Genomic DNA, 17250 nt, shown 5'->3' with positions numbered 1-17250 from the left:
CAACATCCAAGCTTTTTTAAGGGCCTTCGGGCCACTAGTCCTCAGTCTGTGAGGGTAGAAAATATTGTCTTTTCCCCCAACACACACACACACACACACACACACACAAGCACACCTCCCTTTCAGTCTTTTCCACAGTGGGGTTTCAGTCCTGTGTGGGGCAAGAGATCACAGAATAAAATGGTGTCAAGGAGGATTTCAGAGGAGCGAGCTCTTCTGATTGTGGCTGGGGACAGGCAGAAGACAGAGAATTGGGCACCCAACAGAGGAAGGAGACAGGGAACAGTTGGAGGGTTACTGAGTACCTGGTGGAAGACCTCAGCTTAAGCCTAACCACAGGGCACAAAACGAATCCGTGATCCCCAAAGAGCCTCGAGCACAGAGCAGGGTGCAGAGAATGATGCACTGAATGCAGGAAGAAATACCAGACCCTCTCCTATATTTGCTTTTTACTTCCTCCTTTAACATTTTGTAAGCTTTACAATGCACATGATGCATTAGTTTAGTGGTATATGAATATACTTTGTATAAACATGTGGACCTGCATTGGGGCATGTACTCAGAAATGAGGGGTAATGGAGCGTGTGATCTATAGCATTGGGTGCTGAGGGGCAGCTGTTGGAAGAGTTTAGTTTCTTCTCCTCCAACTCTTATTCCCTGAGTTGATATTTTACACACACTCAGACTGACCAGTTGCCCCCAAGAGGCTCCCAACGGATTCCAGTCCCTCGGCCCCGGTCTGGGATAAGGCTTTGCTCTGTGGAGGGAAGCAGCACTGTCCTGAGAAAAGCATTGACTCTTTCTGAGGATGTGACACATGAAGATTCTCACGCACCCTAACAAGCCTGTCACAAAAAGTACTACCCAACAGGAACTAAAGATACATCAAATAAAACAAAACCGTGAAAGAGTAAAACACCCACTGGAGACATCAATTAACCATCAGAGGAAGGAAGTCATCCTGGACCAATTCAACCACAGGCAAAGTGAGATCAGAAACGAGTGAAAAGTTACATGATTCCTTTTTAATAAGTGGGGATATAATCACTGGGGCCTCTGTTAAGAAAAATTGATTTTCAATGGGTTGAAGTTTGCCAAAACCTATGGGATTTTTTTGAGGCACTATTTTTCTTTTTGTGAACATTTAACTCCACTGGCTAGAAGTTAGAACAATTTCTATTTGGCATAAAGCAATGTATTACAATCTGTAAATTTATTAAATAGTAACTCAAGACCTCATCTTACCTTTATAGGAAACACTCTGAAGGTATTCTCTGATTTGAGCCGGAGTGAATGAGTTTAAAATCGTTAAGAAATTCAGGTAGTCTTTCCCGTAGTCACTTTGGTACGTGGTCTGCTTCTTTGTGCGCTCTTGATTCCTCATGTGGCTCTTCAGCACCGAAGGGACTAGGGGAACGCAAGGAAGAGAAAGGAACAGAAGCTGTCGCCTGAGCACAGAACTCCCGCCCTTCATTGTCGAACATGCCCCTGACAGCGCTGAGCGCAGCAGGGAGCTTAGGCGGCATCTTAAATGGTACTGGAAAGTGAGACTGGACGATTGACTCCTCCCTTGACTCGGGCTGTGCGGAGCTGCAGGGACTCAGGACTGCTGCTGTTGGAGTGGGAGTGATTGGCGATGGCAGCCAGAAGGTTGAGTTTGACCATCATTTTCAGGAAAGAATTTCTCCCTGAGATCAACCCTTCTACAGGTCAGCAAGTTAGGATGATAGCATTCACCACCTGCTTAATAAACAAATGCTGTCATAGAAGCTGCTTTCCCTTGCATGCAGTCTTCTGTGCAGACTTGGACTGACACACTAAGAGCCTCCCTCAGGGCCTTAGGTGTGAGCAGTTGGAAGAACAATGAAACCTACAGTCAGCACTCATTGTCCATTCAGACTAATGGAGACGTGAGGTGCAGGCAAAACCAAAATCACTTACATTTGACTCTGAATGCTATTCATTTAATGTGGGTTCTGAGAGTCATGGACTTATTGTGAAAAAACAATGAAGACATGACATGAGAACCTAATTTCTACAACTTGCCCAATCTTTGTAAACCTCAAGGTCATCTTAAATACTTCTTTCAACTCCAGGTGTCCCCTTTACAGGGACCATTGGCCAGATGGAGGTGAGGGAACTTGATGCTACATCCCGAGAAGAGTGTTTGCAGGGTCTGGAAATGCTTTTAGTGAAGAAGACTTAGAAGGCATGTAATAAAGTTTCCATAGAATAATAGATTTATGCTACTTAGCCACTGTGAGAAGAAGTAGAACCAATGACTAGAAGTTTCGCAAGGAAGATTCTAACTCTTGAGAACTTTCAACAGTTTAAGTACCTAAGAATGAAGGCGCTGCCTTGGGGGATGGGGTACTCCACTGAGGGGTTTGAGCAGGGACGATATCACCCCTCAGCCAGGATAGGACAGACACTCCATGTCTTACACACAACTTGGGGGGCTAGACTAGGTAACTTCTAGCCTACCTTTTAACCCCAAGATGCTAAGCTTCTAGTCTGTGATTTTTGTCTAAGTACTACTTGATTCCAACTCCATGCCAGGATCAAATTGCTATCTCAGACTGACTCCAAATTATCTTCTTAACTAGTAGCTTGGAAGTGGCTCAGTCATGCAACTTTTAAAAACTTTTCTGTTGAAAATAATAGAATCAGGATCCTAAAAGAACACTCAAATAGAATGGGTGCTAAACCTGAAGATGCTTGAAGACTGTGCCTTGTGGATAACCTTCCAGTGGATAACTAACAAGTCTAATTTGATTGCCACTTAACCTCTTTTTTGGTCATCTTACAGTAACTAAATCCTTCCTTTGATTTTGTAAGGGGGAGGTGTCCCCCAGTCCCAAGGACTGCCCCTTCCAGGCACAGAATGCCCTCATTCATGGCATGAGCAGTCAGTTCTCTTCTAAGACTTGCCTATTCCCTGGGTTTGAGGCTGAGTACCACAGGGGCAGAGTTTCAATTCCATGCAGGGGTCACTGGCATTTTCCATGACTGTTATCAAGAATGCCTGCCAGGACCCTATGTGCTGAGGAATCTTGGAGCAAGGACAGGATCTATGAAGTTGTTTTAAAAGCTACAGGTGTACTTACCTAGACCCTGAGAAGCAATTGGTAGGCTTGAGTAGCATCCATATTTGAAACTAAAATCCTGAAACTCAGGAATTTTGGCTGGAACTTGGTAATTCCGCCGAAATTCAGTGTCTGCAGGTTGCGGAAGTAACTTTTTCCATTCCAGAGACATCGGAGAACTTTGCTTAATCTTCTGAGCTGGGATCAGTGTACAAATGGAAGGCAATAATTATTCCTCACAAGCTATTTCTAAATAGCATCCTATCTTCATTCCATTTTGCTTCTGGCAATAGCTTCCAATTTATCACCCTAAAACCCTTTCTTCTTGTATTAGAGGAATGGTTAATGTACTTTTTATGGATATTTCAAGAAAGAAATAATTTTCTGCTTTATCAGGCACAGGAAGTATATGCTCAAGTGATTAGAAGTAGTTTCTAATGAATATATTGTATGTGAGTTAGGAGAGCTCTTTTGTTCTGCCTAGGGGACACAAAGGCATCCCTCACTCCAGCAGGCTGCCTAGTTGCTGGGGCAGCGGTGGGGGGCAGGGTGAGAGACTTTAGATAGGGGTAGGGTTGTCATATAAAACATAAGACACAAGATAAATCTGAACTTCAGATAAACAACGAATAACTTTTATTGTAAGTATGTATAAGTACTCATTATTTACCTGCTATACACTGTAAGTCATTATTCAAATTTAACTAGGCATCCTGCATTTTTTTTTTTTTAAGATTTTATTTTTTCCTTTTTCTCCCCAAAGCCCCCCAGTACATAGTTGTATATTCTTTGTTGTGGGTCCTTCTAGTTGTGGCATGTGGGACGCTGCCTCAGCGCGGCTTGATGAGCAGTGTCATGTCCGCGCCCAGGATTCGAACCAACGAAACACTGGGCCGCCTGCAGCGGAGCGCGCGAACTTAACCGCTCGGCCACGGGGCCAGCCCCTGGCATCCTGCATTTTTATTTGCTAAATCTGACAGCCACAGATGGGGCAGTGCCTGTCATCTCCATTACCTGGAAAAGAACTACTCAAAGCTTATCTCTTACTGACGGAGGGTTAAGTAACATTGTCATTAGTGGACAATAGCGCTATTATTTCTTTGAAATAAGTCTGCTAACAAATATTCATTAAATATATAATCTTTAACATCAATGAAGCACTCACTAAATGCCAGGTTCCACAAGAACTACCAGATCATGGAGAAGAGTCACAGAAGAAAATCATACACCACCAACTTTATTCAGGACAAAGATGTTAAAAATGTGGATTTCACGAACAACATCCAAACAGTGCATTTATGGACATTAAACTCAATTCTTATTCTAAATTAGTTTTTCAATAGGTATTTTCAAAATAAATGCAAATGTACATTGTATGTCAAACAATATGTGATATCATCTACTGGCACCCAAGAGCATTTTAATATTGATTTTAAAAAATGATCTCTGTCTAGACAGGCACAGTGGGAGAGGGTTCAGTACATGCTGCCTCTTAATTTAGATGACTCAGGAAGGTAGGACGTGGGTACTCAACGGCCTTCATGATGACCTCATAAATGGCCCAAGGAGAAGACAAGGTTAGAGACGAGGAAACTCTAGGGCTTAAAATCAGGACATCCCTCAAGACATTTTGGAAACTCATCTGGTATTGTTCCTAGTAAGCACCATCTATAACTTGGTTTTTGTGAACTACCAAAACCTTATAGGAAAAAAACAAATTCCTGTTGAAATACTTGATGCATATGCCTATCCCTGTCTCCTAGAGCTACCACTCAAAAGTGACTCTTTTCAGTTCCCATGTGTGTTCTGTGCTAACATTAAAGATCATTAAGTCATCAGTCTACCTTAAGACAACCTCAACTAATGTGATTAGAAACATATACACAGGACAAACATACATGGAATGTGATGTCTTGCAACTATAACACTTGGAACTGTGATTCTCACATGGAGATAATACATCAGAATTACCTGGGGTGGTTTTTCCAAAATACACCTGCTGAACCTCATCCTAGACATTGAGAATCTCTAGACATGGAACTCAGGCACTTACATTGTGAACGAGCTTCCCATAGGCTTAACAATCACTGACTCAGAGCTTTAAATAAGGTACTACAGAAGCCCAGAGAGAGCGTGATGAGCTCTGCTAGAGGAAGAGAAGGAAGACAAGAATTAAAAGGCAGATACAGCAAAGGGTGTGCTTTGACGATGGGTCAACACTGAAGCAAAAGATGCACAGCGTGTTCATGAAACATAGTCTGGCTGGCAGGAGTGTGAGGCATGCAGGGCAGGAGGCGTAACTGAGGGGGAAGCAGGAGAAACAACTTAGGAACCAGGCTGTGAAGCGTCTTGAGGGGTTGGGTCACGTGCAACAGGATGGACCAGCCAAGAAGTGGAGTAATTGGAGAAGAAGCCCCAGAAAAGACAAAAATCAGGGCCTACACTTACTGTGAGTTTCTTTGAAGATAAAGATTGTCTTATTCTACATTGATCCTTAGTACTTATCACAGTAATAGACCTCATTAAATATTTACTAAATTAAAGAGTGAACAAAAGAAAAAAATTAGAAACATAATTGTTACGGATTAGCAATTACTCTGAACTACACTTTAGTGACTGCCTGTATGATCTATGCTTAGAGTAACTCTTAGTTCTTCTCAACTATCGCCTTCCTTGTTTTTGTAAGCTTTCATGTTAATGAGTTCCTTCAGCATTATTAAGCAGAGAAGTTCCTGATACAAAGGGACCCAACCACCACCTGAAGTCCCCATTGTGGTATTGAAGTATGGACAGACAAGATAACCATGACTCAGAGAGAAGCTGACCCAATGCTAACCACACCTGCAAAGTCTGGACCCCTCCCAGGGCACCATTCCTGATCCTCAGGAGCTCAGCTCCCACTGGTTTCTCTTCCATCAGATAATGGTGGTACTATCCTAGAGTCGCTATAGCCCAAAGACAGAAACTGGCCTGCCGAAGATTAGGTATGGCATCTGCAGAAAGGCCCAATCCAAATGCAAATCTACAGCAAGGACTAGTCAAAAGCACTGGGACCATCGGCACATAATCTACAGCCAAGTGAGAACCAGTTCTGCTGTCTTTATCTGCTGTTCTAATTCATCAGAACCAAGTTCTCCAAGCCGGAATGTGAAAACCAGCACCTTTTAGTGCTTCTCATTGGTTTGCTTTAATTTAATGATGAGGATACAAAGGTAAGACACGGTCCCTGTGCTTCAGAAGCATAAAGTGTTAGAGAAACAGATCCAAAAAAAGATAATTACAACATTACGTGATAAATGCCGCAAAAGAGGTAAGAAAATGATCTATAAAAACATATGGGATTTTTAAAATTTAAATTCACCCATCTAAACTTGGGGGATCAGAGAAGACTCCAGGGAGAGAAATGAAGCTTACATTTAGACTTCACTTTGCACAGACATAGGCTAAAAGAAAGAAGGGAGAGGTGCTCCACAGGGAGGAAGCAGGTGTGCAAAGAGCACAAGCCTGCAGGGGGCATGGTGAGTCTGGAGGAGAGAAGGCGATCAGTGTCACAGCGTGGGGGCTGGCAAGAAAGAGTGCTAGAATGGTAGTCAAGGACCTATGGTACAGGACTCATGTTAAGGCAGTTAGCTTTTATCCTGAGGACAATGGGCAGTGACTGAAGGGTTTTAAGCTAGAAGGTGACATCTATTTGCACATCCAGAAACTCACTGAGGCTGCAGCATTGACAGTGGATTAGACGGGACAAAACTGGAAAAGGCAGTTGGATTAGGGGTCATCCAAGGGAGAGACATTGGTAGCCTGAAGGAAAGCAGTGGCTGTGCGGGGGGGAGAGAAGCAGATGGAGTTAGAGATTTAGGAGAGAGTCTTGACAGGTCTCGGGTATTTATCTGCACAGTGGGAAACGGTAATTTGCGCATGCTGAAAGGGCAACTTTGATTGGAAGCTCACAGACACCTTCTAAGAATGCTGACATTTCAAATGTTTTTCCGTGACCCTTAATGTTTATCTGCAAGTACGGAGGTCTTTTGATTCCACACCTATCTAGCTTCAAAAAGTATACTTCTTTCCACCATTCAGCAAGTATTTACAGAGTGCTCCTATATACCAGGACTAGACTATATATATTGCACTAGATACTAAGTGAATAAAGGCCTTTGGGGGGCTTACCGAATAGTGGAGGAAAGAGTAAAACAAAAACAACAAAAAGCAAGAATCAGTAAACAAATGACTGCATAACGCAAAGTGCTAGAAGGAAGCAAATGGGGTGGTGGCACACCTCTTCAGACAAAATAGTAAGGAAGGTCACAGGCAATGTGACATTTAAGCTGGAGTCTACAGAAGGACAAAGTGAAACCAAAGAAAGAGCTGGGGGAAGAGCATTTCAGGCAAAGGTGACAGCCTGCACACTGGCTGAGGGTGGGAAAGAAGTCGGCAGCTTAGAGGAATTGAAAAGAGGCCCAGGTGGCTGAGCCTGGGGAATGAGGGGGATGAAGTGAGGGGGAATGGTGAGGAGCTAAGGAAGGGCCGGGTCAACTTTGCAGGGCCTTAGGAACCAAGAGAAGGAACTGGAATTCGGATTTTATTCAAAATGCAGTGGAAAGCCAGTGAAAAGAAGTAATAGAAAAATATGACCCAGTTTAGATGTGTAAGAGATCATCTAGCTGCCACGTAGCAATGGGATGGGAGGGAATTATAGACGATTTAGGAAGATCAGCTACCAGAGGAAGGAGAAGGTGATGACTTAGAAGTCCCATGAGACGTCTACTCAGTCCCCAAATACATGAAACTAGGGGTCTGAGGAGAGGTTTGGGGAAGAGACACAAATGTGGAAGTCCTCAGGATACTTGCTTTTTAAAGGAATTGGAAACCCTAATGAACTCTAATAGTTAGAGGTCAAATAGAAAAAAGGAGCCAAAGAAGTAGGGAAAAAGAAAGTGGGGTGTCACAGAAGCTCAAAGAGAAGAGAGTTTCAAGAAAGAGCAAGCAGCCAACAACATTTACTGCTGCTAGAAGGTTGAGTAAGATGCAGATGGAAAAATATCCATTGAAGGTCATTGGGGACCTTGACAACCGCAGTTTCAATGACGTGACGGGGGCAGAGATCAGATGGGAAGGGGTTGAAAAGTGAAAAGGTTAGCTTCCTATTAAACCCAATGGATTGCATCCACCCATTTATGACTCCTTCCTCCCCAAACTTTGTCAGAAGGATAGTAGATGAGAGAGAGTAACACATTTTTAGAAGATGGAAACCGAATGGAGATATAGCAAGTGAATTAGCAAAGTCCATAGAGGAAGTTGAAACTAAGTGACTGCAAAGGGCATAGCAAAGAAGTGAGTTAATACACACTGTGGAACTCTAACAGCCTCAAACTTGGAGATGACAGGTACAGTGGAAGGCTGGTAGTGAGGCTCAGGGCTGAAAACAAGAGGCCTGGGTGAAAGCTTGGGTACAGAGTGGTTGGAGTTTCCTGGATCACCTGCATAACCTCACACACTCATGTGACCATCCTTCCTGACCAGAGGTTTCTTCAGAGCAAAAGAGAACCAAAAAGCTCTGGATTCTGGGACACCAGGAATAGTAGAAAGTGGGTATAGTGAGATGCTGAATGAGGAAAAACAGGGGTTCAGTGAGAGACTGCAGTGCCAGCGGGAAAATCTCAGTCCCTTCCCCAGTCCTGCTCTCTGAATGCCAACAGCCAAGTGTTCACCTCTCTAGAGAAACTGACCTATAAATACTGGCATTTGGGAGTTTCCAAACAAAAAGAGAGCTCATCACTTAATCATCCAAGTCAAGCACCAGCTAACAAGCCCCATCTCTGTAGGTAGTTTCTAGTCAGATTTGAGTACCTTTCTTGCAGGTTTTGTGGGCCCTAGAGCTTAATATTTTGGGCACACCCACTTTAAGAAAGAGAAGAGCCCACAGAGACAAGTTTTATTGGCTTCATAGTAAATCTGCCTCCACTTCCTTGTAAATGTGAACAGAAAGCCAAATTTTCATTAGACCGTTAAGTCACTCGGGGAAAAGATAAAAACACTGAAAACTAAGTATATCATAAATATCCTAAAATTTATAAGAGAATTACTGCATCTATAAAACAAGAACAGAATGCTATTTTAAAAAAAATAATCAGAGAGAAGAATGAAGAGGGTTTGGAGATTAAAAATATGAGAGCTAAAATTAAAATTCAATAGAAGAGTTGGATCAAAAAGCAAAGAGTTTTTCAACTAAACAGACCAAAAATACAAAGAGAAAGATACCAGGAGAGAAAAGTTAAGAAAATCGGAGGATCAACCCAAGTAACAGCAGTCCCAGAAGAGAACAGAGAAAGAGATGGAAGAAAAACAGGTGAGGACTGTGCGGGAAACAATTCCCAGAATTGAAGGACATGAGTCTCTAGATTGAAAGGGACCCTGATTGTCCAATACAATTAATGACAAAAGATTTTCACTAATGCACACAACTGTGAAATTTCACAATGTTAGGAATAAAGAGAAGAACTTGAGAGTTTCCAGGAAAAAAAATACAAAAGAGTCAGGAATCAAAAGGGCATCAGTCTTCTACAAAGAAATCCTGGATGCTAGAAGTCATTTGGAGGAATGCATTCTGAGGGAAAATGATCATCATCCTAGAATTCCATATCCAGCCAAACTATCAAACAAGTGTAAGGAAGAATACAGGACACTTCTAGTTTGGGACACTCTCAAAAAAGTTCCTCCCATGTACCCTTTCTTAGAAAGCTACTAGAAGATGTGCTTCAGCAAAATGAGGGAGAAGGAACAAGAAAGAGGAGGGTGTGTACTCAGGAAATGAGATCCAATGCAGGCAGAGGCCAAAGAAATGCCCAGAATGATGAAAAAGGAAGTCTCAGGGCACAATGGATAGCAAAGCTATACAGAGCAACCAGTTCAGATTAAAGGAGAATGAGGGAGGGTGTCAGAAAGAAGATATCCAGGAAAACACGCAAACTGAAAGAATGTTTGAAACTGTGTTTGGGAAAAACCTTGGTAAGTGTGTGGCAAATATTTGGAAAAACTTAGTGACATGCACATAGAAAACGAAGCATATGAAACAAAGTCAATTATTAACTCCTGTAAAAAAAAAAAAGCCAAAGGAAACATAATCATAAAATGACACCTGGCTCAGCAGTAAATGTTTATATAATCATATTACATCATATCATTGTAATCACAATATAAACAGTAGCAATTGAATTAACCAAAATTTTGTAATATAATTATATCGAGAGGATGGATGGAGGGGGAGTGAGGAAGTTATAGGAGAGCCAAATCCTCAACCACCAGGACAGGAAGTCAATGATGTCTAAAATTGCTGAATCCAAACTAGCAGTATAAGCATATTATTTTAAAATACAGAGGATCACGTAGGACGAAACAGTTGAAAGGACTGAAATTGCCACAGAGGAGTAGGATTGGGAGAGGAGAGGGGTGGGTCAAGAAGTACTGTTATTTCCTTATAAGCTTTTAGGTATCAATTTGATTTAAGTACATGCATGCATTTGTTTAATAAAAGTAAGTTTTGACTTTTAAAAATGGTAGACAAGTAGTGAAGAATTGGAAACAGTATGTTTAATTCAATCTCTTCATCTTCACCTGGCTCATTTGTCCTTGTCCTTCAGGCCCAAGAAGCCTTTCCTGACCACCCTCCCCACATTAGGCTAGATGTCCTACTGTGTGCTGCCAGAGCACCCTGCATTTTCCACGGCGTGCACCTTGTTATATTTGACTCTGTTTGCTAAATTGCTTTTTTCCATGTCCATACTGTGAGTTCCCTGTGGGAAGGGACTGCATCTGCGCCGCTCGCCACTGCGACTTCAGTGCCTAACACATTACCAGGGAAAGGAGAAAAATAAATACGTTTACCTTCCTTTCTGTCCACAAAGACTCTTCTCGTCTGGGAAATAAACTGATTTGATATTGCCTTCCTAACCTCGTCCACTGAAGCAGCCATTTTCCAAGGGAAGTAGCTCTTCACTGATGGCTTTGATGGACCTTGAGGAAGTGTCCAGGGAAAGAACCCCTGTCAATACAAACACAAGTTTCAAGAAAATTCACATGGGTTCCCCTAACAGAGTGAAGAATATACGTGTTTGTGTGAACATTTTCTTTTTGAGTCCTTTACACCCAGGGACCACTCTGCAGTTGCAGTGTATGCAGGAGCCTGTCCACAGGAGCCATCAGTTTACCCAGCTGGAACCAGGGTACTTGGTCATTTCTTTGACTTTTCATGTAGACGACAAGAGAATGTGTTTGTGAAATCCAAAGAGCTGTGCCTCCCATCAGAAATCTCCGGACAAGACGAGAAGAGGAGAAGACCCATGTGAGTTCTAGCTCCGGCTACACACGCCCGAGAACAGAGAGAGCTGTGCTTCCCCTCAGAGCCCCGGGCCCTGAGAGACACCCTGGGTCACACGCAGAGGCCTCAGCAGCGTCCTGTAGGGTGGGGAGGGTGGGCCTTCTCTCCTCTTCACCTCCAAGGAGATGTTACGATTATCAAACTTGAATCCTCCACCACCTCTTTCCATCTTCTCTCTCCCTCAGGACCTTGCTTCCTATTTCCCTGAGAAGATTGCTTCTTTTAAGCATCCTTGATCTCTTAATGGTGAAGTGCCCCAAGGTTTGATCCTCAAAGCTCTTCTATTTTCTAGCTTGATGATCTCATCCAGGCTCATTTTATTCCAACCACATCAGATGACTCCCAAATTTATCTTCAGCTTAGACTTCTCCTCTCAACTTAGATCCATATATGCAACTGGCTTCCTAAGATCTCCTATTGAAAGTTTACTGAAGACACCTCCAACGTCACATGCCCACAGAGCTGAATTCTTGAGAGTCCTACTAAGTCTAGAGTATTCCACATTTCAGTTAATGGCCACTCTCCTTCTAACTGTTTAGACCTAAATCCCTGGAGTGTTCCTTAGTCCATCTCTTTGCTTCACATCCCACATTCTAGACATCAGGAAACCTTATTTACCTACAAAATATATCCAGAGTCTGACCACTTATTCTTCCTACTGCTAACACCCTAGTCTAACACTAAAGCCGTCATCATTTATCTCCTAGATCATTGCGATAGGCTCCCGTCTAGTATCTCTGCTGCCATCTTTACTCTCTTACAGTCTACTCTCAGCTGGGCCAATCCTCTTAAAACATCATCATGTGATTCCTCTTCTCAAAAGCCCGCAATGGCTCCTCATTTCTTTTATAGTAAAAGTCATAAAAGTCATAGTTCTTGGGGCCAGCCTCGTGCCTGTGTGGTTAGATCCATGTACTCCACTTTGGTGGCCTGGGTACGTGGGTTCAGATCCCAGGTGTAGACTCCACTCATCAGCCATCCAACCGAATCAGCTGCAGGGGCTCACGAGCACTGGTCAAGTCCTGACCTGCCTCCAGCCCGTTTCCACCAAACTGCCCACACCTTGACGTGTTACAGTTGCTGCAGACATCAGCCCTCGTTTTCCACTGCTCTTTCTCTGCAGGAGCCCCAAACCACCAGTCCGCATTTGAACTCCCAGGGCGATACTCCTCCTCTGTTCCTTAGTGGCAGATCCTCCCTGTTAGCAGAGTGGGAGCACCATGCTAGTGTCATCCTAGTCCAGGCCCTGAGCCACCCTCAAAACTGTTTAACAGAAAACAAAATAAATGGCAGAAATAACTGCCTCAGGAGAGCAAACAAGGCAGCACACCCTCAACTCAGGCTGACAGGAAGGTCACTTGTGTGCTGGGAGGGTCTGCAGTCTGGCATGGGAGCTCTCATTGGCCGAGAGAGCACAGAACACCTTACTACAGTGGCTCTCATTGGCTGAGAGCCTTCAATAACAAAGGGAAAATAAATGCTGTATGTATGTGTATGTATATGTACACATATACAATATAATATTGTAACTGACTATTTTACATTAACTTTAAAATCTTAAAGAAAATATTTAAGAGGTAAATAGATTATAATGAATGGGTGCCGTGAGGAACCAAATTAAATGGGGTATGAGTGTTTGTTCTAATGACCCCAAAGTCTGGGTCTACAGCTCACCTCTTCCACACGAGCTCCAGGTCTGTATAGTCAACTGCCTGTTGAACATATCCTCAACCAACATGTTTCAACTGAACTCACATTTTCCCCTATGCCCTTCCTCACCAAACCTGGTCCTTTTCCATGTTCCAGCTCAGTAAACAGCATCAGCAAACATCTAGCCATCCAAGTCAAAAACAGGAACACCGTCCTTCGTTCTTTCTTCTTTCTTGTCTTTTACATCCTTTCAGTCATCAAATCCTGTCCATTCTACTGCCTTATTTTCTATTGAAGTCATCCAGGTGGCTCCATTCCAGGTGGCACCATTTCAGGTGGCATTCAAGTAAATGAAAGCCTTTACTACAATTAGGCATTGCCTTTTGTGATAGGAGAAGGGTATCCATTGTCAAGAAAACAGAGGGAGGGTCAGTTACATCCATCCAGAGGAGAAGGAAATTAGTGATGGATCTCTTTAAGCTGAGCTTTGAAGAATCCATGAGTTTTCTCGGTGCACAGGAGAAGGGCATACCAGATAAAGTCCACAAAATGATAAAAGGTCTGTTGGCTTGAGAATGCATAATATCAAACACAAATACTTGCAGATGCCTGTTCATAGCAGCATTATTCTTAATAGCCAAAAGGTGAAAACCAACCAAATGTCCATCAATGGATAAACAAATTGTGGTATATACTTACAATAGAATATTATTCAACAATAAAAAGGAATGAAGTACTGATAGATGCTACAATGTGAGTGAACATCAAAAACATTATGCTAAGGGAAAGAAGCCAGACACAAAAGGTCACATATTGTATGATTCCACATATAAAATGTTCAGAATAGGTCATCCATAGAGATAGAAAGCAGACTGGTAGTTGCCAAAGGCTAAGGAAGAGGGAAACAGGAAGTAATTTCTTAATAGCTATAGGGCTTCCTTTTGGGATGATGGAAATATTTTGGAATGAGATGGAGGTGGTGGCTGCAAAACATGATGAATGTACTAATTGCCAGTGAATTGTTCACGTTAAAGTGGTTAATTTTATGCTATGTGAATTTCACTTTGAGTTTTAAAAATTTTAAACGAATTTAGGGGATAAGGGAGAGGTAGTTAGAAATAAAAGTGAGGTGAGCAAAAAAACAGTCTAAGAAGGACCATTAACTGTAGATGATGAAGGATCTTCTGGATATATTCAAACTCTAGTTCTTATGGATTATTGATACAGTATTAAATTCAACAGATATGTAGATGTCATCTTACTTGAGTGGGGTAATATTTGTGGCTCCCAATTCCTCTTGAAGTGCCAGTTCTCATCAAATCTTCTCTGGAATATGCTTTCCAGACATACTCATCATTGTACTGTGTCTGGTTGGGAATAGGATCACTAAGTGAATACGTATATCCTAATCTTCTGATACTTTTCTGACTACAAGAAAAGATATTGGAAATTAGAGTAAGAGGTTAAATACCAAATCTCACAGTTGTACGTATGTCAAATAATTTTACTCATTACATTCTTCTAAAGATTAGCTGGCTTAAGACTTGATGCCAGAAATCATGTAATTTCCAGATTCCCCTGAAAAGAAACAATCCTGTATCTTAGGATGGCTCTTAGCAAAAGTATGGGAGACTTAAAATGAAATTTAAAAGAATAACAATCTGAAATTCATTAATTTTTTTAATTAATTTTTTAAAGAGCTGAGCACTGTCCTGTATAAACAGTACTTCAGTGTAACCACACAGTCGGTGAAGAAAAGTTTCTCTCTACAGAAGTAAAGAAAGAATTAGGATAGCATTGGTTTGCAAGTCCCTAAAGAAAGAATGCATCAAGGTAATGATCAACAGTTCCCACTCACAGCTCGAAGTGGGACCACCAGATATCATGTGCTCAGGATGGACATACACAGCACCACCCATTAAATATTTTTGCCAAAATACCCGATGAATCAGATGAAGTCTTTGGAATGTCAGATTACGGGAAATACATGAAAAGAGAAATATTTTAAATGACATGATGGGGATGAAATCAGAACAATGATCTGTTTCTTCAACAAAGAAATTCTCAGGAAAAAAAAAAAAAGAGGGGAACCTGTAGTTTAAATGAAGTAAGAGATAAAATAACCAAATGCAGTGGGTAGACATTGTTTGGATCCAATTTCGCACCAGTTGGTGGGTTTTTAGTTATAAGACAATCGGGAAGACTTCTTCATTGCTGATTGGCAGTATTTGATATTAAGGAATTTTTTTAGGTGAGATCATGGCATCGTTACGTTTTTTGTTTTTTTTTTAAAGATTTTATTTTTTCCTTTTTCTCCCCAAAGCCCCCCGGTACATAGTTGTATATTCTTCGTTGTGGGTCCTTCTAGTTGTGGCATGTGGGACGCTGCCTCAGCATGGTCTGACGAGCAGCGCCATGTCCACGCCCAGGATTCGAACCAATGAAACACTGGGCCGCTTGCAGCGGAGCGCGCTAACTTAACCACTCGGCCACGGGGCCAACCCCATCATCGCTAGGTATTTTTAAAGAGTCTTTATCACTTAAAGATAAGGAAAAAGCAGTTAGAATTGAAATAATGCATAATGCCTGGAATTTGCTTCAACATCGTCCAATGGGAAGGCTGGTGCAGCCTACGGCAAACAAGTGCCTAAAAGTGTTGATTATCGAAGCTGAGTGATACCTGGAGATTCACTGTATATTCCTTTGTGTATACCTAAAATATTTCATATTGGCTTTTTTAAAAAAGAGGGCTGGGTTAGATGCAGGTTATGTATGTAAGAGTCTACCAACCATCTGGAAAGTGGGATCCATCTGACTGATGGACTATTTTACTTGCCATTCAGGGTCAAGTGGGACTGAGGTCCTAAATCAAACTGAAGAATCAAAGGTACATGAAGATTTTCCAAAGGGACCACAGCACAGAGAGCTTTAAAGGAATTGACTTTCGTGTCTCCGTTCCTCAGTACACTTTCCTATCATGTGCCTGCCTGAGAACAAGCCATCTGCTCATCCTTTCCTCCCACGGCCCTTCCTCCCCTCCCCACTTCACCACAAGATCTTACTAAGGTGCAGCACACCTCGGAGTGTAAGCCTCCGACCATGAGGCGGTGCCCAGCGGAGGGAAACCTTGTTATAGTGATGCAGGGGAAGCCGACTTGTAATCCAACCTCCATACACTTGCCGGGGCGTCTCATGCACGCTCCTGACAGAGGGAAGGAGGTGCCGTAACCAGGGCGTTTCGGCCTGCGTGGCGATGTTCTGAATTTAGCTACATTGTAGAGTGGCATGGCTGAGAGTAACGTCCAGTTTTTCATCCGCTAACAATCATAAAATGTTCACCCCTCTTTAGAGAGAAGCCTCTTGAGAGGAGCACAGAGACTAGAGACGGCTTCAATTGGCTCTTTTGCCCACATTTAGAGGTAAGCATTTTTTCAGCTTTTTTTAATCCCTAAGAGATGTCATTAACTGCAAAGAAAAGCATCTCTGAGTAGATGAAGCAGTACAGAGTGGAGATGCTGATTCTTCTCAATATAACTGGGATCCTTTCAGAAACTACCAAATTTTTAAAGATTCACTGGATAAAACTGGTACATAAAAATGTTGCGATTTTTTTTTCAGATTTTGTATTCATCATTTAATAAGGTATTTAAATCTTATTTTTTAACCATATCATATTGTGAAATATTTACTCCAATACAGCTGGTCCTCATTTTATTTTATGTTGTAAAATATTAACAATACATGGAGGTATATACTGGCTTGCCAGACCAATTAATTCCTACCATATGTAACTTTCTCTTTCAGTAAATTCATAGCAAATGCTTGATCTGGTGTCTAAAGAAGTCAATGAAACTGTTTCTGATTTTTATACTTAATTATTATTTAATTATTTGCAAAAGTCAAGCACCAGAGTTCTACATACATGAGAACATATTTAACCAAGGAACATCATATTTTTTTATCCTACTCCTCACTTCACAGATAACTTACACGTTTAGCTACACATTTCATTACATTTTTTTTAAGTTGAGGTTATGACAGTTTACAACTTTGTGAAATTTCAGTTGTACATTATTATTTGTCAGTCATATTACAGGTACACCCCTTCACCGTGTGTGCCCACTCCCCACCCCACTT

General features: G+C 41.9%; 1 protein-coding gene across 3 annotated transcripts in view; it reads right to left on the bottom strand.

Moving 5' to 3' along the window:
* Window positions 1-17250, bottom strand: part of TEX26 (testis expressed 26) — a 30319-nt gene that overhangs the window by 4733 nt on the left and 8336 nt on the right. For 2 of the 3 annotated variants that reach the window (XM_044777329.2, XM_044777328.2), the window contains exons 3-6: window positions 14376-14541; window positions 10971-11127; window positions 3108-3284; window positions 1246-1407 (exon numbers count right to left, since the gene is read on the bottom strand). In XM_044777329.2, the coding sequence (XP_044633264.1) occupies window positions 1246-1407; window positions 3108-3284; window positions 10971-11127; window positions 14376-14541 (662 nt within the window). The remainder of the gene's footprint in view (window positions 1-1245; window positions 1408-3107; window positions 3285-10970; window positions 11128-14375; window positions 14542-17250) is intronic. The other variant, XM_070520467.1, reaches the window with a different exon arrangement.

This window comes from Equus asinus, chromosome 11, assembly GCF_041296235.1.
Source record: "Equus asinus isolate D_3611 breed Donkey chromosome 11, EquAss-T2T_v2, whole genome shotgun sequence".
NCBI classification, from domain to species: Eukaryota; Metazoa; Chordata; class Mammalia; order Perissodactyla; family Equidae; genus Equus; species Equus asinus.
Note: the sequence above shows the minus strand (reverse complement) of the source record. Positions and strands in the feature narration are given on the sequence as shown.